Source organism: Haemorhous mexicanus, chromosome 15 (assembly GCF_027477595.1).
Source record: "Haemorhous mexicanus isolate bHaeMex1 chromosome 15, bHaeMex1.pri, whole genome shotgun sequence".
NCBI classification, from domain to species: Eukaryota; Metazoa; Chordata; class Aves; order Passeriformes; family Fringillidae; genus Haemorhous; species Haemorhous mexicanus.
Window position 1 is genome coordinate 16,358,629 of NC_082355.1, and position 20,759 is coordinate 16,379,387.

Genomic DNA, 20,759 nt, shown 5'->3' on the forward strand with positions numbered 1-20,759 from the left:
GAGAGCAGAGGAGAGCACAGACACAGCCCTGCTTGAGGAGAGGAGAGCACAGACACATCCTTGCTTGAGGAGAGGAGAGCACAGACACATCCCTGCTTGAGGAGAGGACACATCCTTGCTTGAGGAGAGGAGAGCACAGACACAGCCCTGCTTGAGGAGAGGAGAGCACAGACACAGCCCTGCTTGAGGAGAGGAGAGCACAGACACAGCCCTGCTTGAGGAGAGGAGAGCATAGACACAGCCCTGCTTGAGGAGAGGAGAGCACAGACACAGCCCTGCTAGAGGAAAGGAGAGCACAGACACATCCTTGCTTGAGGAGAGGAGAGCACAGACACATCCCTGCTAGAGGAAAGGAGAGCACAGACACATCCTTGCTTGAGGAGAGGAGAGCACAGACACAGCCCTGCTTCCAGCTGGGATCTCTCTGCTGCCTGAGCTGTCCTTCTCGAAGCTGGGTGCTGCTCCGGGCATCTTCACGGGTCTTGGAGCAGAGCAGGGAAGTGTCAGAGAGGGATATTTTTAGATGCTCTTTGTGCTCAGAGAGCAAAAGCAGGCTGTGGTTTAATGGCCTTTAGCTGCTGGGCATGTTTGGAAAGCTGGAGCAGGGCTGAGGATCCAGGGCCACGTTTGACACCATGGGATGGAGCAGCTTTGCAGACGTGAGGACAATTTTTGGGCTGAGCATCGAAGTGAAGACCCTGAGAGGAGCCTGGATCTGGGCAGCCCAGCCTGTTTAGCTGCCACGTGGACAGGCAGCAAGGCCAGGGCGGCTGATCCCCCAAAAGGACGTGGTCCCATTGCTTGTGGGGTGACATTTGCTCCAATGGCTGGGGAAGAGAAGCAGGAAAAGAGCGGACAAGAGGTAATGTGGAATTTCACTGGGACCACAGCCGGCCAAGGGACAGGGAGACAGGTGACAGCACTGTCCCACCAGCCTCTCCTTGGCCACTCTGTCCCCTCCCTCCCAAGCCCCCAAAGGCTGAAATTTCAGTGTTTCCAGGCAATGCCTGGAGAGGGAGTGAAGCCTCCAAGGACCTCCAGGAGTCAGGGAAGCCCTGAGGGGGGGCCTGGGAAGGAAGGGCAGGGGATGGTTTGGGTTGGAAGGGACCTTAAATCTCATCTCATTCCAACCCCCTCCCACTAGAGCAAACCCCATCCAACCTGGCCTTGGACACTTCCAGGCATGGCTAAGGCCATCTCCAAGGTCAGGAAGTGCTGACACTTTGGCCCTGGTCAATGCAGAATAGAACATCCCAAGAATTCCAGCTGAGCTCATGAGGAAAAAAGGCAACTCCAACTCACCACTGTAGGGGAGCTCATCACTAATTGGTTCATCCATGAGCAAGGAGGTTTCATAAGTCCTGAAAAGATGGAAAAAGAGGAGTTCAGTTCCCTGAAAGGGACATGGGAAATGCAGGGACAGCTCCCACAGCAGTGCCCCTCACCAGGCAGAGAGGAGTCTCTGGACCAGCACCGTGCTGGACTGTGTAACCTCCTCCTCCTCCAGCTGGTGGTGCTGGATGAGGTGGGCAGGCAGAAAGAAGGCAGCTACCTACCCCAGAGCTCTGGCTGGACTGTCCTGTGTCTCAGATCCCACTGCCTCGGCTGGTGGGGTCACACAGGATGGGAGAGGAGCTGGGATGGGGTCAGCAGGCCCAGAGGAAGCCCAGACTGTGGATGTGCCATGAGCAGGCAGCCCACAGCCATGGCTGTACCTCCCCAGCTTGGTGTGGGGCTGTCCCCATGTGGGCTCTGTCCCCACACGGCCAGGATGAGCAGGCCAGCCTGCTTGGAAGGGGAGATCTGTTGTGCAGCTCCATGCCTCAAATGCTGGCTGCTTTTGGGGCACAGAGGTGCCAGGGTGCTGTTTCTGGGTCACCTGTGAGGTGCTGTGTGGGACCATTAAAATGCTAACGGGATCCCACAGTGGGCCAAGGACTGAGGCCCTGGAGGGACACTGAAGCTGAGGTGGTGGAAGCAGGATGGAGACCAGGAGCACTCGATCCCTGGTTTGGGAGAATTAGGAAGAAAAACAATCAGCTGGGGTAATCCAGCTGCAGAGCCAGGAGGGAGCAGCTTGACAGCCCCAGAACCCCCTCCTCATGCTGGCTCACCCCACCAAGGCCAGGATTTGTCCTCAGGTGGGGCTGGGCTGCTGTGCCACACTTGTGGAAATGCCACCACACACCAGAGGCTGTGGGAAAATGGGAATGTCCCCTCGAATGAGGAGAACTGATCAGCCTGGCACGGCTGGAGTCAGGAAAGGAGGTGGGATGCTGGAAGGGGGTGGGGAGCTGGAAGGGGGCAGGGTGCAGCAATGCTCTGGGTGGGCGGGAACGCCCAGGAGGAGAAAGAGCGATTTACTGTGCAGGGCAGTGTGCGTGGGCACGAGGAGAACAGGAATATGCTGGCCATGACTGTGTCCCCTCAGGGCCCTGCAGAAACCCAGAGCTGCCAGCTGTGCTCAGAAACAGGGGCAAGGAGCAAACTGCCTCTGAGCTTTACTCTGTGAGCTCTTCCTCCACTGAAACTTGCATGATGCAGCAGCTTGTTGGTCCAGAGTTTGGAGAGCTCTCCTCTCCTGTGGCTCAGCAATCTGTGGCAGGAGGAGAAGTCTTGTTCTTGCACAGATGTTCCATTCCTGTCTCTCTGTCAGGACAGTGGGCAGGTGGGTGTCACCTGTGATGTGGTGACATCCTGAAGTCACGCTGATGGAGGAGGCTCCTGAGAGCCAACTTGGTCACCTGTGCAGAGGGACAGGAGCCCTTAGCGAGGCAGAGCTGAGAGCCTGGAGGAGTCACAGGCTGTGTGACAGACTGTAGTGGGATAATTCCCATTAGGGGTTCCCATGGGATAGCTCCCATGGAAGAATGTGTGCATGGATTGGAGCTCAGTTCAGTGGAGATGGGCTGGGAGGGGTTTCAAGGGTTGCATTCCTCAGGATCTGGATGGAGAACTGGCAGGTGGCTGAAGGATGGAAGGATGGAGGAGTCTGATTTCCAGTAGCAAAGGAGTGGTGGGTGAAGCCTCCCAGAGTGAGGATAATGTGGTGGAGATGGAGAAGGAGGTTATGGGACCACCACAGCGTGAGATTTCCAATGGCTTAGCCACTCCGTTTTTAGGGAGGAGGGAGGGAGACACAGGAGTCTCCCGGGGCTCTTTTTCCACCCTCTGCTCGGTGCTGGGATCCGCGTGTGGGGGTCTGCACCCCTCTCCCCCCCCCCACCACGCTGCTGTGCGATCAGTCCGGTTCTCACTGAGCCCCACTTCCACTCTTCTCCCTCCCATCGCCAGGGCTCAGTGCCCTAAAATTCAAGGAAAGGAAGGTGCCAGGGGAGCTCGGGGCTGGCACGCGTGCGGGTGAGGTTATTCACCCCGGGGCGGGCGGCAGCCTGGCAGCTTCCCTGAGCAGCGCTCCTGCGTGTCCTGCTGCAGCCTCCGGCATCTCCCCGAGCTCCGCTCCGCACCTTCCTCCGCCGAAACAGCTCCGGAGTGATTTTTTTCTGGGATCGGGACAGGCGGGTGCTCTTGTGGCAGAGAGCGGCAGAGAGCGGCAGGCAGAGGCAGCTGGCTCCTTCCCGGGGAAGGCAGGCACGGAGCCGGGGCCCGGGGGCCGGAGGATGCTCGCCGCGGTCCCCAGCCGCGGGGATGCGGGGTTGCTAGGAGGCAGGTGAAGGTGAAGGTGAAGGTGGAGAGGAGAGCGCTGCGGAGGACCGCAGGCCCAGGTACCGCCGCAGCGGGGCCGGGGGACAGGCGGGGGGGACCTTCTCCGTGCCGGGGAGCGGAGCCGGCGAGCGGGAACGCGGGCGCCGAGCCCTTGGGCAGGGAGCCGGGAGCGCCCGGGGGAGCCGGGGCGGAGGGAGCCGGCTCGGTTCTGCGGGAGGACGATGCGGGAGCGGCCGGCGGCTCGGCCCTCCGCCAGCCCGGCTGCCGCGGCTCCCTGCCTGCCGCTGCCGGTACCGGTGCCGGTGCCGGTGGAGGGCCTCGGCCGTGAGTACCGAGGGCTGCGGGAGAGCGGCGCGGCGCGGGAGGATGTTCAGCCATCCTCCGACAAGGGCGAGCCGGGGGATGCCGCCCGCCGCAGAGCCCCGGGCAGGCCGTGGCACCGGTGCCCTTGGGAAGCCGCCTGCAAGGGACGGGGGAGCGCCGCAGCCCGGGGCCGGCGGGCCTGCGGGGACGCTGCCGCCGCCGCTGCCCTTGGGATACCTCTTGCCGGGGCCGTGCGGGGCAGCAGTGTCCTTGGGAGACCGCGAGGAGCCGCCTCCAGCCGGTCCTGCCCTCCGGGCGGCCCCGCACCGCGCCGGGCGCTGCGGGGCTCGGGCTGAGCCACCTCCGGCAGCCGCCCCCCGGCTGGGAGCTGCCCCTGGCCCCGCAGGAGGAACGGGAGGATGGGCACAGCGTGGGGGGAGCGCCGCGGCTCTGACCTGCCCTCCCCCTCCTCCTAGATCCGCATGTCAGACCATCACGAGCCCCACGATGGGGAGACAGATCCCCAGCACGGCATTACTGTGGTCTTCCTCCTTGTCCTTGTCTTCTTCATCATGGGGCTGGTGGGGTTCCTGATCTGCCATGTCCTGAAGAAGAAGGGTTACCGGTGCCGCACCTTCCGGGACGAGCTTGACCCAGATGACAAAGACGAGGTGGAGGAGCTCCAGGATGGTGAGTGCTGGGGCAGTGGGGCTTGCTGGGGGCTCGGCCTTGTGCCTGCTGTGGGCTGGTGCTCCTCTTGCACCCTTCTGGGATGTGGGATGGGGCTGGGAGGGTTACCTGTCACGTGTGGCTGGGTTGGGATAGAGGGCTGGGGCGGTGAGAGCAGTGTGGTGTCCCCTGGGGATCGGGAGTGTGAGGGCCAGGGATCCCTCTGATCCATGAGCTGACAATGGCTGGAGGTGACAGGGAGGTGGGAGCCAGTGCCTGGCCCTTCCCAAAGGAGCATTATCACCAAAAGGTAATTCTGATGAACATCCAGGACTTGGTGAATCCCCAGCATCTCAATCATGACCCCTGTTCCCTCAAGGAAAACCTCTCCCAGCTGGAGCACAAGGGCCTCTGCCCCTCTGGCATTAGGATGTCTGGCAGGGAGCCAGCTGGTGTTTGTTATTGGTCATGTCTTCTTCTGGTCCCTGCTGTGTTCATGCTGACCAGAGAAGAAGGGCTGCTGCTGGAAGGGGAAGGGACCTGTAAAGAATTTTTTCCGTGGCTTCAGGCCACTGCAAGTCGCTCTGGGCTGGCTGGATTGGGAAGTCACTGCCGCATCGAGCGTGGGTGCCCGGCCCAAGCGAGCTCTGTCATCCGGTGCTTGCCTGAGTCTCTGCTGAAGTGGGGAACACACATTCCTCCGGCTGCTTCCCAGGCTGGGAACAGCCACATGGTGCCACAGAACTCCTCCAGCTCCACGTGCCGCCGGCAGTGCTGGGGAGGATCAGCACCTCCTGCTGCCGCTGCCTGCGCTCAGGAGGGAAATGCGGCTCCTCGGGCTCGTCCTGGGTGCAGCCAGAGCCTCCAGGTGCCCATGGACCTGCTCCTCTGGCTTTAATGTCTTGGCTGTACATGACATGGAGACAGCCTCTGAACCTTCCAGCCAGGATGGGCTTTGCCCTCTGGACATGCCACAGCCCAGGGAAACATCTCCATGGGATGATGGAGATCTTCTGAGATCATAGTAACAGCTCTTGAGCCTTTGAGGCAGCTGCCTGCGAGACCACAGCTCCAACCTGCTTACAGGAACATCTTACACTGCTGACCAGGCTGGAGGTCCGTCCGTCCGTCCATCCATCCATCCATCCATCCATCCATCCATCCATCCATCCATCCATCCATCCATCCATCCACCCACCCACCCATCCATCCAGGCTTCCTGCCTCCACCAGTGGCTGGAAGTAGGTTGAGTTGAAAGCTGTGGGTGAACTCCACAGCAGAGCAGGCACCAGCCAAGATTCCTCAAAACAGTCTTTTAAGCTTTCAATAGTGTGCAGCTCTGGGGCTCTCTCTGTCATTGTGTGCTCCCCATTTCTGTGTTTAGGGGGTCCCAGTGGGTTCATTTTCTGTGGATGTGTCCTGTCTGCCCTTGGAGCCTTGAGCACTATCAGCATCCTGCAGCCAGGGGCTCCAGGGCTGGACAAGGACCCTCCTCGTCCAACTTTTTAGAACCTGCTTCCCTCTCCTTTCTCCAGATGCTCCGAAGGAGCAACACGCCCCCCCCTCTCCCTGCACAGGCAGCTGCTGGCTCAGCTGTTTCTTTTCCAGGATGAGGGATCTGGTGTTCCCCAGTGGCTTCCCAGTGTGACAGGAGACTCGAGGCTTCTCCAACAACTCTGCTGATGCAGCTGCTCCTGGGAAGGGATGAGTGAGCAGAGCCCTGGAATCCCAGCCCTCAGTGCCACGTTGTCTCTTTTCAGATGAGGCCGAGAAGAACGATGACACCGTGGAGAAGATTGTGAGATGCATCATCCAAAACGAAGGTGAGCACCTCCTTGGGCTGGCCCGGAGCCGTGCTGACCACTTTGGCTCGTTTTTCCCTCTCTCTTCAGCATTCCCATTTTTCCCTCTCTCTTCAGCAAATGTGGAGGCCCTCAAGGAGATGTTAGGGGAAAATGAAGTGGACATGCCAGTGCCAGTGCCCAGGTGAGGGAAGCTTACAGCAGCTTGTGAGTGAGGGACAAGCAGCCCCTTTCCACCTGCTACAAAGCATCTTCCCAACAGGGAGTCCTGCTCTCCTGTGGGCTTTGAGGAGTGCTTCACCCCACTGTCAAGTGGAACAGCTCTTCCTCATTCCTGCCCCCCCACGAGCTGCTGCCCCCAGGCCTTGCTGCAGTGGGGCTGCTCCAGGGTTGGGACGTCTCCCTGAGGTGACACAGCCTGTCATCTTCTGTTGCAGCCTTTGTCACCACAGCAGCAGCCAGGACGGGGGCCCACCACATCACCACACAGTGCACCTGGGCTCCACGCAGGCCCCCTGCATCCACTGCAGCAGGAGGAAGAGGCACCCTCTGCAGCGCCAGGGGCGGTCCAAGGAGGGCAAAAGCAGGATGCACCCCGGAGAGACCACTGTCTTCTCAGTGGGCAGGTACCCAAACGAGCTTTGCCAGACATTTCCCTGCTGGAATGAGCACCACGGGCTTTCCTCAGTCCTCCTGTTCCTTCCCCACGTGCCCAAGGTTCTCTCTTGCTGTTGCACACTGAGATGCCCCAGCAGCAGCTCTGCAGCTGGAGCTCCTGAGCAGCCAGGTGGCTCCTGCACCTGGAAATGCCTGTGGTGTGTGGCAGGCTGTGATGCACCGGTGGCTTCCCTCCTTCTCTGGGAAGGTGACTCAAGCTGGGTTTTCCTGCTGAGTCAGTGCTGGGCACAGCCCCAGCTCCGTGTCCTTTCAGAGCCCGCCGTCCCAGCCTGGTGCAAGCAGGGCCTTGCTGCCCAACTGGGGGCTTTAGGGACCTCACTGGGGGGGACAGAGGGGACAGCATGTCCCAGGTGCAAGCCACCACCTGCTCAGAATGGAAGAGGGGCTGTGCTGCTCCAGGTTGCTGCCTCCAACGATGTCTGTAATTAGATGACACAGCAGCAATGTAAGAACAGGGGAGTGTTCCTCATACTTCCCACAAATGCTTTCCATCCCCACCTGGTTTCACCTCAAGGGACTTCCTGAGCTTCCTGTGGTCTCACTGTGTCGTCACTAACCCGTAGAACAGTCAGAAGGCTCGCCCAGGCTGCCCCATTCCCCAGCAGAAAGGGTTAGGAAAGTTCCTGGGCTTGGCTCCCTCCGGCTGTGGTGACTGGGGCAGGGTGACAAGCAGCTGCTGGTCCCTGCATGGCCACCGTGGTGAGACACAAAGCCCTACCATGCTCAGATTGTGCACAAGGTCCTCATTCAGGGCCTGAGCCTTGATGAAACTTTGTGTTGTGGTCCAGAGAGACAGTCCTTTCATGGGAATGCTGAGCCAGAGTGGGCATGATGGAGTCATGGAATGGTTTGGGTTGGAAGAGACCTTAAAGTTATTGTCATCCACCCCCTGCCATGGCAGGGACACCTTCCACTGTCCCAGGCTGCTCCCAGCCCCAGTGTCCAGCCTGGCCTTGGGCACTGCCAGGGATCCAGGGGCAGCCCCAGCTGCTCTGGGCACCCTGTGCCAGGGCCTGCCCACCCTGCCAGGAAACAATTCCTTCCCAGTATCCCATCCATCCCTGCCCTCTGGAAGTGGGAAGCCATTCCCTATGTCCTATCATGTGGATTTTCCCACCACCATGGGCAGGAGCCTCAGCAGGGAGGTGAGCTGGGGCTTTCTGGGCAGCTGGAGAAGCAGGGAGAGCTGCTGGACTCCCCAGGCCCAATTGCAGCTTGGATCACATCTCATGGGCACTGCCAGCTCCCCCCTCCGTGCCCGTGGCTGTCCTTGGAGGTGGTGCCCGGCAGGCAGGGGCTCTGCACTGTTCCTGCTCACCACTAATTCATTCCCTGGCTGGTGCCCAGCTCCATCCCCTCCTCCATGTCCTCTGTCCGTGCTCTCCCAGCCTCCTCTCAGCACTCGGAGTGCTGGAGAAGATGCTCTCCTTTCCCAAAGGCACCTTCCATCAATTCCTGCTTTTCCTCTTTAACCCTGTTAGTGTCACACCCCACACCAGCCTTCTCCACAGGGCAGTCATCCCATTTCTCCAAGGCTTTACTTTCAATCCTGAATCTCCTTGGTACAAGGTCCAGCTGCTAAAGGACCTATGTGCCCATGAGTTACAATCCCACCCCCAGATTCTGCTTCTTATTTCCAGGCTGGCCCCTTTTCCCTTCCAGATCCTGGATGACTTTTCCAGGATTGACCTTCCTGTGTCTTATTTATGACAAATATTTTGAAGTACTTTGACCCAGCACTGACCCTACAAAACAGGGCTTCTTTAACCCACTCCTAAAGATACCCTCAGGTCTTGTTCTCCTTTGGTTTTGGTATTGTTCTTGCCTTGGATGCAGTGGTTCAGGGTCCAGCCTGGTCCTACGTGGAATGAGCCCTGGTCCTGGTAGGCACAGGCTCATCCCTGAGGAGTGGAAAGGATGGGAGCTGTGGAGGTCCACCAAGATCATCCAGGGCTGGAGTATGGAGCATCTGAGGAGGCTTTTTTGGCCTGGAGAATTAGAAAGGGATGATCTAATTGTCCTCTAACACCAAAGGGTGGGTGGAATTTAAATGAAGATGGAAGAAGACTCTCCTCAGAGACCTGCACTGGGAAGGGCAAGAGGCAATGGCCATGAGTTACAACAGGAGAAATCCAGAAAGATGCAAGGAAAAACTGTTCTGCAGGAGGATGGTGCAGCCCTTGACAGAGCCCTGAGGAGTGGAGGAATCTCCATCCCTGAAGATTTCTGAAACCTGACTGGACAGGGCTCTGGACAAAGTGCTTTAGGGTAGGAGAGGGCCCAGATATGAGCAGGGGTCTGGACTGGAGACCTCCTGAGGGCTTTTTGCACCTAAATTGTTCTAAACTTGTGTGGCACCCAGGGTTATGTATGGATAGGATGATTTACCACGTAGCTCAGCGCTTTCCCTCAGCCAGGTGTAGTCAGTGGCAGAGCTTGTCCATAAAACATCTGTGTCTGACCCTCTGTCCTCAGCCCCATCAGCCAGAGTGTGTCACATCCCACTGAATCCCAGGGATGCTGATGAGGCAGGCAGCCAGGGCTTCTCTGCTTTCCCTCACCAGCCAGAGGTTGGCTATGTTACCTCTTGTGCCCACTCTGGTCCAAACCCTTCCTGCTCTCTGAATCCACTCCCAACTCTTCCAGGCTGACATTGCTCAGTGGCATTACCAAGAAGTAATCCTGTCACTTGTGTCTCCTTCCTGTCCCTCTACAGGGCCAGAACATTCTTTGGTCTCCCCAAATCGCAGTGCTGGTGTCTTATCTCCAAATATCTGGACAGACCTGAAAGGTCACATTTTCTGCTGCTTGGCCTGGGAACCTTCTCTGGAGCATTTCTCTCCTCCACCCTCCCAGTCCAGAGTAGCTTTCTGGCCCTGCTGAGGGGTTGGTGCTGCCCACAGGCTGGGCTCCAGCCTGGAAGTGATCTCCTTCATCTCTGCCAACTCTCCTGGCATCTGTTCTTATCTTTTGGACCTCTCTGCTTTTTCCTTTGGAACAGCAGTGCTGCCATGTGCTTGACTTTTGTGTCTTGCTGTTCTTTCCACACCAGAAGCACTTGAACTTTCTGAAATTGTGCTTTGCCCTGACACTGCCTCGCAGCTGAACCCCAGCCAGGTCTGTTGGCTTTTCCGAGTGGGATCCAAGCGCAGTGAGGGTGGCTGTGGGTGAGCCATGGGCTGCACGAGCTCTCAGTGCTGGCCTTGGAGTGCTCTGCCTGGTGGACACCAGCTCCCCGTGGAGGAGATTTCCTCTCTGCTGGTCCAGCAGCAGCTGGCAGTGCTGGTGAGGAGGACTCACAATCAGCACAATCACAATTCAGACTTTCAGGCTCTGCTGTCACCTTGTCCCTCCCAGGCTGAGGGAACTGGGAGAGGAGAAAGTTCCAAGGAGACTTTAGAGCCCCTTCCAGTGTCTAGAGGGCTTCCAAGAGAGCTGGAGAGAGACTTGGGACAAGGGCACAGAGTGACAGCACAAGGGGGAATGGCTCCCTGCTGCCAGTGGGCAGGGTTAGAAGGGATATTGGGAAGGAATTGGTGGGGAGGCCCTGGCACAGGGTGCCCAGAGCAGCTGTGGCTGTCCCTGAATCCCTGGAAGTGTCCAAGGCCAGGCTGGATGGGGCTTAGAGCAACCAGATTGAAGGGAAGTTGTCCCTACCCATGGCAGGGGGTGGGACTGGATGATCTTTTAGGACCTCCTTCCAACTCAAGCCATTCCATAAGTGTATGATCCCTAACCCCTCTCTTCTCCCCACGGGCAACGTTGCTTCAGCTCTGATCATGAACCCACCCTTTGAGGGTGTCAGACCCATTTCTGCAGCTTATCTCCTGCCCAGCCAGAGCTCTGAGCTGTTACCTGCTCATGGTGGAACCTTGATGAACACTCAGGTACCCTCCAGGGGATGGTGCAAAATGTGCTCTGGCAGATTTTAGCCAAACAGCCCCTCCAGCCTTTGGTCCCTGTATCCAAATGACTGCCAAACCCCTGTCCTGCCCTCACTGAGGGCACAGTGTCATCCAGGCTGTCTCAGAGCATTTCCAAGAGCTGTGATCCATCTTGCTGCTGGAAGGAAAAGCTCTGCCCCAGCCAAGACCTGGACTGAGCTTCCCATCCTTCCCTTTCTGTTTGTTTCGCTCAAAATGAAGTGGGAAAATCAGTCTGGGAGCCATGGCTTGTGTAAGTGTGAATGGGTCAGACAGGTTGGGGATCACGGCAAAGAGAGGAGATCCGGAGCTGCAGGTACAGAACGGAAAAGACTGCTCTGTCCTGCCTCCATTGCAGGTTCCGTGTCACACACATCGGCAAGAAACCGTGCTTGCCGGAGCAGCAGGACGGGGCCCTGCCCGCGGGGAGCCGGCCGCCGAGCACGGAGGAGCTGGAGCGCAGCAGCGAGCTGCTCCAGCGGGAGCGGGCGCTCAACGGGACTGTCCCCACGGGCGGCCTGCAGAACGGAGCCATCCACACGGGCACCCAGAGTGCCAGAAGCGCCGAGCAAAGCCTGTCCGCCAGCCCAGCCGCGAACACACCGGCCAGCTCCGGAACCCGTGACAGCCGGCGGGCGGGCACGGCGGGGTCCGGCCCGGCGGGGTCCGGCCCGGTGGAGCCCGGCACGGCGGGGTCCGGTCCGGCGGGGTCCCTGCCGGATGCTGGCTCCGCTCCCGGGAGCTCGAGCCGGCAGCGCAGGCTGGCGAGCCTGCCGGTGCTGGCAGCGTCGAGCCCCAACATCCCGGGAGAGCTGGCGAGGGAGGGAGCCGGCATCTGCCTGGAGGAGATCGGACTGGCGTCGGCAGATGAAGTGTCGGATATTCACGGGAGCCTGAGTCTGCAGGAACAGGCCGAGGAGCTGGGGAGAGACGAGAGCAGCAGGAAACAGTCCGGAGGAGAGGATGGGAAGCAGCAGGTATGTTCCTCCTCTTCCTGGTCCCCGTGTGGTCCACTGGGCTGGAGGGGGATTGCTTTTTCCCACCTATTTTCCGATGTCTGAGGCAGTGGAGTGACTGTGACAGGTCTCACCAGGGACAGTGGGAGGTGCTGCAGACCTGCTGCCCGTTCCCCTTGGTAAGGGACTCCTTTTCTTTGGGGACATCCATTGGGATTTTGACCTGGCAGAACTCCACTGCTGCACGGGGTGTCCCCAAAGCTGTAGCCTTAGTGGGGTCCAGTGTGGCCAGTGAGGATCAGGCAGGGGCAGATTTCCCCAGGAGACTTCCTTACCTCCAAGGCCAGGAAATGGCAAAGCCAAGTGGTCGTTTCTTGGCTGTTTTCCCTGCTCCTGAGGAGCTGTGCTCAGAGAGGAGGAAAGCACACCCTCCCTGGAGCTCCCAGTACCCTGGTACCTCCCAATATCCCACCCAACCACCTTGCTGGAGGGGTTAGAAAGCTCCAGGGGATTTTCTTCCTGGAATTGCCTCTGTGCTGGTACCAGTGAGCAAATGAGGCTGGTGGTGGTGGTTCAGACACCCAGAATTTCGCTTACACACTCATTTGTGGTTCTGCAGCTGGGAAAAGGTGATTTTCATGGAAGGGGGCTGGGAAACACCCCCTGTGGAGTGTCAGCAGCTCCAAGAGCTGGGCCTTGACTTGCCTCACAAAACCAGCACCAGGGCACGTGTGGCAAAGCCTTTGGAAGAAAAAGGAAGCCAAATGCCTGGGTAAAATTCCTGGCATGCTTTAAAGCCATGGAGATCCCCTGGGGCTGGTTCTGCACAGGCTGGGCACGGCCCATGCACGTGCCAGCAGCCCTTGGCAGGGGGTGGGATGGGGCAGGACTGGGTCAGCACAGGAGAGGCCTGGGAAAGGTGCCTGGCTGGATGCTGGATAAGGACCAAGCAGGATCCCACTGTTTCCCTTTTTGCTTTCTGGTGACCAGGCTGAAAGCTTTGAGATGTTTCATGGAGAAGAGCAAGGCAGGAAAGAGCTGATGGGCTGCAGCCCTTCCCCAGAAACCTGGGGAGGTGGTGACAGGTCCTCCTGTGGCCCACTGAGCCTTGGGAATCCCTCTGATCCCCGAGGAAGCAGTTAGGTGCAGGGCAAGCCCAGGCACATGGTGATGCCTGTCCCCTCTGCAGTGCCAGGCTGTTGCTCTGGATGCTGAGCTGCTCCAGGATATGGGGTCCCAGGAGAATGGTGACAGGACCTCCCTGGGATGTTTGTCACCAAGCCCTGGTGCCACTTGCACCCTCCCCTGTCCCCCGTGCCCTCAGTGGCAGTCAGAGCCAGCACCAAGGTGGTTGGCTGCTGCTCATCCCGTCCTGCAGGTGGTGGGGAAGGGCAGAGAAGGTGCCTGGGCTGTACTGGCTCCTGGGGGCTCAGTGGGGCTCTGCCCCTCGGGTCACTGCTGTGGCCACGGGAAAGCCCCAGCCCATCCCAGCTCCATGGGAGCGCTGACCCCCCTCCTCCATCCCACAGGAGCCCAGCGCCGCGGAGCAGGACCGTGTGTGACGTGAGTGCCTGTCCCCTGCCCCTGGGACAATATCTGGGGGGGTGGGAGGGCACTGCCAGTGTCCCTGCCATGGTGGGTCTCAGCTTGCTGCTGGAGATGGAGAGAGGCTGACCCCTTTCTCCAGGGGTCGGGACGTGCCCAGCCACAGGCAGCGAGCCCGGGGAGTCCCATTTGCGGCTGGTGGGGAGGTGCCATGGCTGCGGGCACCGGCCCCATCCTGCCTCTCTCCCCACAGCTCCTCTCCGCTCCCGGCAGGAGCATGCACGGGAGGCGCGCAGCCCCGGGCCCCTCGGGGCTGGGGGCTCTGCCGTGGGGCAGCCGCGGGGCAGCCGTGCCCGGCCCTGGGTGGGCAGCTACGCGCTTGGCATGGCCGGAGCGACGCGCCGGCGACACCGACAACCGCGCTCGGCGCCAGCCTTCATCCCATTGGCAATAGGTACTCGAGTCCCACCCACCGCACCTTCCCCGGAGACCCCCCCGAGGGACCCTCGGGCCTGGCAGGGGCAGGACAGCACCCAGAGCCCGCTGGCCCCGCGGCCCCCCAGCTCGGGGGAAGGATCAGAGGGGGCCGCGGCGAGGGGCAGGGATGGAGGCAGCGGCTTGAGCCCCCCCCCGGGGCGGTGGGGAGCACCCCCCGCCCACCGGGCACGTTCACCACAGAGCACAGCCCCCCCCGGGCACCCCTGCCACGCAGAGCGGGCACAGGCACAAACCCTGCACCGGCAGGTCCCTGGGAGATGCTGGCGGAGAGAGGAGCTCCCGGCCCCATCCCGGCACAGGCGGGGCCGGAGCCCGGTCCCGGGCCAAGCCAGCGGGCAGCCCCGGGGCCGCGCCAGCTTCGGTGTGTAACGCCCTGTACATAGACGAGCTACAACCATTAAAGCTGCTGAACCCCTCGCCAGGGCCAGCTGGATTTATTGATTTATTTGGAACAGCCCCCCACGCCTGCTCCTGTCCCTGGGGAGGTGCTGTGGGGGCTGGCAGGGGCCAGAGATGTGCCCTCCAGGAATCAGGGCTGGGAGTGCACGGGTGATGCCAGGCAGGAAGGGTGGAGGCAAGAAGGGGGTGAGATGGGGCCTGGCTGTGGCACTGGGCACCCCAAAAAAGGTGTTCTGGGTGCTGTACTGGGATGCAGGACCACTCTGCAAGCAGCACTGGGCAGGATGCAGCCCCTGGAGAGACCAGCTCGGGGCATGGGGCAGCAGCAGTTCCTGCTGCTGGGACAGCAGCCTGTGGTGGTTTGCTCGGGCAAAGCTTTTTAGGGGAGGGGGGCTGGGGGCACCCACAGGGTCAGCTGAAGTGAAGCTCGGGGTCGGGCTCGGGGGCTCTGCCAGGCGGCGGGGGCGGTGCACGGAGCTGCAGAAGGAGAGGAGAGGGAAAGGGAGAGGGAGAGAAGTGGTGCCAACATGCTGAGGCCACTCATCCCCCTTCAGACCCCCCGAAACCCATGGGTGGCTCTATTACAGAAGGGCTGGGGCAGGTTTTGGGGTCACAGCATCCCTGTGAAAGGTCTTACCGGCCGCAGGCGCGTGGCTGCCAAGTCTGGAGAGCTCTGCCCGCTGCCTGTGCCATCCTGCCGGCAACCTGGGAGTGCCGAGCAGCTCAGCCTGGCTTTTCAGGCTCTCCCAGCCCCTTCCCAGTTTCCCCAGCACTCACCTCCCAGCGCTGTCTCAGGAGCAGAGCTGGGGACCAGGCTGGCCCCAGGCGCGAGGCCAGGAGGGGAGAAGGGCGGAGGGGATGGTGATGGCAGCTCCTGGGAAGACACAGCCAGGAGAGATGGGCATGGTGGGAAGCGGGTCCTCACCTCAGCACTCATGGAAGTGCCAGGGTGACACAACGACCCTCCTGGCACCAACCTGGCCGGCTGCCTCCCGGGCCCCTGTAAGCTCCTCCACCACCAGGGAGGGGAAGACACCGACGCGGCCGTCGAAGTCGCCGGTCCAGAAGCCATCGTCCACCTCACCGGCGGCGCGGGGCAGCACCCGGATGATGGCCCCCTCAGGGAAACTCAGCTCCTCGGGGCTCTGCCCCTCGTAGTCGTACAGGGCTCGCACCAGCCAGGCTGTGGGGAGGGCGGGGAGGGGGCTCAGCACCCTCTGGATCCCGCCCCCCTCTCTGGGATGGGGGTGATGCCCAGCACTCACCTCCAGGCTCCAGCACCAGTTCTGCAGCCATGATGCTGGAGAGCTGGCGGTGCAAGGCAGAGGGGCCTGGGGGGCCCAGCCCAGCCCCCGAGTCACACCCTAGGGACAGCAGATATTTTTCGGGGACGTAGCCGACCTGCCCAGCCTTGTTCCGAGCCTGAGGAGGCAGAAACCATGTGAACATCGCAGGCTCCAGAGTGGGGCCAGCCTGGGGACCTCCAAAAGGTGTCCCTGACTATGGAGAGGGGCTCAGCCTGCTCTCACCTTCACCCACTCCTCTGCGTCTCCATCCTCGATGATCTCCAGCTCCTCGCCCTGGCTGATGGACAGCTCGTCCGCCTGGCAGCCCTGCAGGAGATGGGGACAAAGTGGCAGAGAGGCTGAGGTGCCAGCCCTGGGCAGGCAGGGTGAGGGCCAGGCAGGCAGGGCCATACCTGGTAGCCAAAGATCACCCGGCAGGTGTAGGGGTAGGTGCGAGCAGCAGGCCCAGGCTCACTGTCCTCATCTGGCTCATCACTGTCCTCATAGTCATCGAACTCGGCCAGGTCCAGCCCCGTGGGGGTCTCCTCACCTGTCCCCACCATGGCCCCGGCCAGCCAGGTGTCCACGTCCAGCCCTGCCGCCCGCAGCAGTGCCAGCCGTGCCTCAGCCTTCACTCGGCTCACCTGGGGACACCACACATTGTCACAGTCTCCAGGATACCTCTGGCAGCATTCCAGCCCCATCACTCCCATCCCCGGGCGTGGTGGCATCCCCAGCACCACACCCCAAGAGCAGCATCCCAGCCACCACCCCTCCCTGTCCCTACATCCCCCACCCTGGGGCTGACAGACCTCCATGTCACCCCAAGCTCCCTGATGGGGGTCCCACCTCTGCCTTGCGGATGTTTTCCCTCACTTCCTCCATCTGCCGCTCCACGGTCGCTGCCTCCGCCTCCAGCCCCTGCTGCCGCCTGGCCTCCAGCCGCTGCAGCACCTGGGTGGGCCCCACAGCTCAGAGGGTGGTGGCAGCTGGTGAGGGGCTGCAAAAGCCCCTTCCTGAGCCCCCCGGTGCTCCGTGGGACAGGACAACACCCACCTCCTCGCTGTGTGCCCTGTTCTTGTGCTCCCGGGCCACCCGCGTGGCCCAGCGCCGCGCCTCCTTCTCCAGGCTGGCCCCGTCGTCTGCTGGTGGCAGCAGGCACACCTGGGTAAGGACATGGCGGTGACAAGGGGATGGCTACGCAGACCCCACCTTGCTGTAATGACCCCTTCCACTTACCTCCTCCACCCCGGTGAGCTGGAAGCGCTGCTCAGGTGACAGGGAGAAGGCGGGGTGGTCCTGCAGGAAGAGGAGCAGGTCCTGCTCCCGGCACACCTGCAGCAGGGGAGCGGCATGGGGCTGGGGCCTCACCTGTGCCCTCGTGTCCCACCCAGCTATGGGGACAGTGCTGTTACCCGTGCAGATGCCTCCACAACACCCTGGAACCAGTCCCGGGTGGCCCGGCAGGTCTCCACTTCCGTCCTGCTGGCAGCTGACAAGTGCTCCCGGAGCCGCTCGTAGAGGTCCCCGTCCAGAGCCTGGGGAAAGCAGAGGGAACCCCCCCCCCAGCACTGCCACATCCCCCCACTGGAGTGTCCCTGACCCCCCAGGCAGCCAGCCCTGACCCTGTGCCAGTGGGACCCTCCCTGCTGGCAGTGGGGAGATGCTCCTTGTGGGACCCTGGGGAAGGGGCATGGGGGGTGCGGGCATCTCCTACCTGCATGGCTGCGGGCAGCTCCACACGCTGGTAATGCTCCAGGTGGGCAGAGGCAGACACCAGGGCGAAGCTGTACTCGTTCTGCACCCCCGCCAGCTGCCTCGAGTGCTCGGCCAGTCGCGCTGAGAACTGTGGGGACGTGGGCAGCGAGGCTGGTGATAGTGCCCCATGTCCCCCACGTGGGTACCTTGCCAACCCCCGTGCCACCGACCTTGGCACTGAGCTTCTGCAGGCTGGCCTTGGTGTGAAATATCCGCCGGTCGCTCTTGCGGAGGCTGGGGAGGATGGAGGGGGATGTGAGACCACCCTCAGCCACAGCAGCCCCCCGGCCCCGTGTGCCCCACTCACCGCGCCTCCACATCGGCCGCCTTGTCCTTGGCCACCTCGCTGCTGCGCCGCAGGTGGCTGAACTGCTTCTTCGCCTTGTCCAGCTCCTTCACCGTCTCCAGCAGCTCCACCTGCGCCTTCTGCAGCCGCTCGATGCCCTGTGGGGAGCGTCAGCTGCGGGGGACAGCTGTCCCCACCGCCCGGGCACAGGGACATGTCCTTGCCCCGGTACCTTCTTGAGCGTCCTCTCCTTGGAGAGGCGGGCGCTGCGGGCGGCCTCGGCGGCCAGGGCGCGGTAGCTCTCGGAGGCGGTGACACGGACCTGCCCGGCGTGTGCTGTCCCCTCGATGACGCCTTTCCAGACAGCTGCCACGCTCCTGTGGGCACAGGTTAACACAGGGCCAGGCACTCTCTGCCCTGTGACACCTTTTGGGGATGCCCAGCAGGACTGCCAGCACCCCCAGTCACAGCAGACTGGAAATGGGGACATCCCACCCATGGCTGCGTCCCGGTGACACCCAAATCCTGGTTGGCAATAAGCATCTCCAAGTTGGGAGGGCCATGGGCTGGTATGGCAAGCCCCAGCTGCTTGTCCCCAGCCCTGTCCCTGTCCCCAGCCCACCTGGAGTCACCGGCCTCGCCACGGCCCCTCTGCCAGTCTCTCTTCACAAACTGGCTGGCCAGTCTCTGCAGCGCCTGCAGACAGACCCGGCATCATCGGCACTGCCCGACCCTGCCGAGCAGCCCAGAACCCAACACTCCCCTCAGGGCCCAAAACTGGGCTCCCCCACCCCATGGATCTGGGGACACACATGTGTTACCCCCAGAACACAGATACATCCCTGTGGCTTGGTGTCAGCAGGAATCCCACTGTGCTCTCCATCACAAAACATTTCTGGGGGGCAGCCACCACAATGAAAGGACCCCCCCGCTGTGGCTTTTGGGACAGAGCACCTGCAAGGGGACATCAGCGAGGGACACTGGCTACAGAGACAGAGTAAAGTAGCCCCAGCAAAGCCAAGCACTGTAAGACACCAACCCTGGGGGGATGGATGGTCACCCCCAGCCTGGGGGTGTAAGGGAGGGCAGTGACACGGTGACCAGCGGCAGGAAGAGGGGACACGATTCTGCTGCAGTATGTCCCCAGGGGATGCTGCAGGGACATCTCACATCAAAACCAAACTGACATTTCAGAGCAGCGCCCTGCCATGACCCAGCAGACAGCAGAGCCCAGTAGTTTTCTACCCCACAAGGTTTTCCCTCCAGACTCCCAAAACACCCAAGGTTTGGGCCATGCCTTGCTCAGCAGAGCCCCCAGCGGGTGCTGGACGTGGTCAGGGTTCTCCCGGCAGGATGTGCCATCTGCCACCACCCTGCGGGGCCAGCACAGAGCAGCCACGCTCGGATAATTTCCAAGGCTGCCCTCTGCCTGCATGGGGCCGTGCCCAGCTCCTGCCCCACGCTGGCAGGATGGGGCCTGGGTCCCCGCAGGACATTGATCCCAAATCCCGTGGCACCTCCTTACCTGCCCGTACTCCCTGTCAATGGCGGCCCTCTGCTTGCTGTAGGACCTGGCGGGAGAGGGGACACAGAGAGGACACACAGAGAGGGGCAGGCATGGGCCATCCCTCCCATCACCCGCTGCCACCATCCCCCTGCCATCACCCCCTTACCATCTCCCCCTGCCACCATCCTGTCCCCACCAGGCCACCCCAGTGGGTGATGGAGCCACTGACCTCGAGGTGACAGGCTCAAGGTGAGCCGTGCCTGGTTCCTGGCCCACCCGTGCCGGGTCTCAGCATGGGGACATACACACACACACACACACACATAGACAGACACAGACAGACAGACGCACAGACACACACACACACAGGAGCTGTTTCATCTCAGCCTGGGGACACACACACACAGGATGAGCTGCCCGGTGTCAGCCTGGAGACACAGACACACAGACACACGCACAAGGGATGAGCTGCCCGGTGTCAGCTCGACCCGCGTGTCACCTGTGCGGGCCCTACCTGATGTCCTCCAGCAGCTCGGCGTCCCGCTGCTGTTTGCTCTGCAGGCCCGACAGCTGCTCCAGGAGATGGACCCGCAGCTCCTGGGTGAGCTTCACCTGCGGGAAGGTCCCGCTCAGCCCCGCGGCCGCGGCGGGCACGGCGTGCGGGGATGCGCTGTCCGCCCTGCCCGGGCACCGGTGCCCACCGGCCCCCCCTCCTGAGCCCGCCCAACCGCGGCCTCACTTCCCCAGCCCCGGGAGGCTCCGCCGGGGGCGAGTCTCGGTCACGGCTGCAGGACGCGGCAGCGAGGGAGGACCCGGTCCCGGTGACCCGCCCCGTAGCCCGGCCGGGCCCGGCGCTCACCTTGCGCGGCGGCGGCTGCATGGCTGCGCAGCCCCGGTGCCGATCCCAATCCCGGTGCCGGTCCCCGATCGCCGCCGCCCCGATCCGCGTGTGCCGAGCCCGGAACTGCCGGGCCGGCCTCGCCCCGCCCACAGACCACGCCCCTCACAGACCACGCCCCAAGACGAGCCCTGCCCACACCAGGCCCCGCCCACCACTCACTGACGGACACTCCCCCAGAACCGCCTCCAACCAGCCCCGCCCCTCGGGGCGGCAGCGCCGCCTGGTGGTTCGTACTGCACATGTGGGCGGGGCGATGGGACACGGGGCCAGGGGACAGGGGGACACGGGGACATGGGAACACAGGGATATGAGAGGGAGGGACATGCGGACATGGGGATGTGGGAAGACCGGGACATGTGACAGAGATATGTGACACAGGGACATGGAGACATGTAGGTGGGGAGACAGGGACGTGGGAACAAAGGGATATGTGACACAGGGACATGGGGGCATGTGGACACAAGGAGACAGGAGGACAGGGACATACGTGGGGACACAGGGCTGTGAGAGATGGGGATGTGTGGGCACAGCATCACAGGGACATGGGGTGATGGGGAGCCCTGTCCTTGGGCAGGGGGACAT

The 20,759-nt window shown here is 61.8% G+C and overlaps 2 protein-coding genes across 3 annotated transcripts; one reads left to right on the forward strand and one right to left on the reverse strand.

Moving 5' to 3' along the window:
* Positions 1-316: 316 nt before the first annotated feature.
* RELL2 (RELT like 2) lies at positions 317-14,457 on the forward strand. The gene is made up of 8 exons (XM_059860193.1): positions 317-862; positions 4,446-4,659; positions 6,399-6,461; positions 6,558-6,624; positions 6,878-7,066; positions 11,400-12,018; positions 13,527-13,560; positions 13,796-14,457. The coding sequence occupies exons 1-7, from the start codon at positions 641-643 to the stop codon at positions 13,557-13,559; spliced, it is 1,407 nt and encodes a 468-aa protein (XP_059716176.1). The 5' UTR covers positions 317-640; the 3' UTR covers position 13,560; positions 13,796-14,457.
* Positions 14,438-20,254, reverse strand: FCHSD1 (FCH and double SH3 domains 1). Of its 2 annotated transcripts, none has more exons than XM_059860192.1 (19): positions 20,136-20,254; positions 19,791-19,888; positions 19,295-19,340; positions 18,392-18,465; positions 18,092-18,146; positions 17,791-17,927; positions 17,654-17,717; positions 17,443-17,571; positions 17,141-17,263; positions 16,965-17,060; positions 16,782-16,889; positions 16,575-16,679; positions 16,139-16,369; positions 15,969-16,052; positions 15,705-15,861; positions 15,417-15,622; positions 15,217-15,313; positions 15,077-15,144; positions 14,438-14,916 (listed from the first exon to the last, which is right to left on the reverse strand). In XM_059860192.1, exons 1-19 carry the CDS (start codon positions 20,154-20,156, stop codon positions 14,851-14,853), a joined length of 1,965 nt encoding a protein of 654 aa, XP_059716175.1. In that variant the 5' UTR covers positions 20,157-20,254; the 3' UTR covers positions 14,438-14,850. The 2 variants fall into 2 exon arrangements, with proteins under 2 accessions (XP_059716175.1, XP_059716174.1); XM_059860191.1 differs by having other exon boundaries at positions 18,002-18,146.
* Positions 20,255-20,759: the final 505 nt, after the last annotated feature.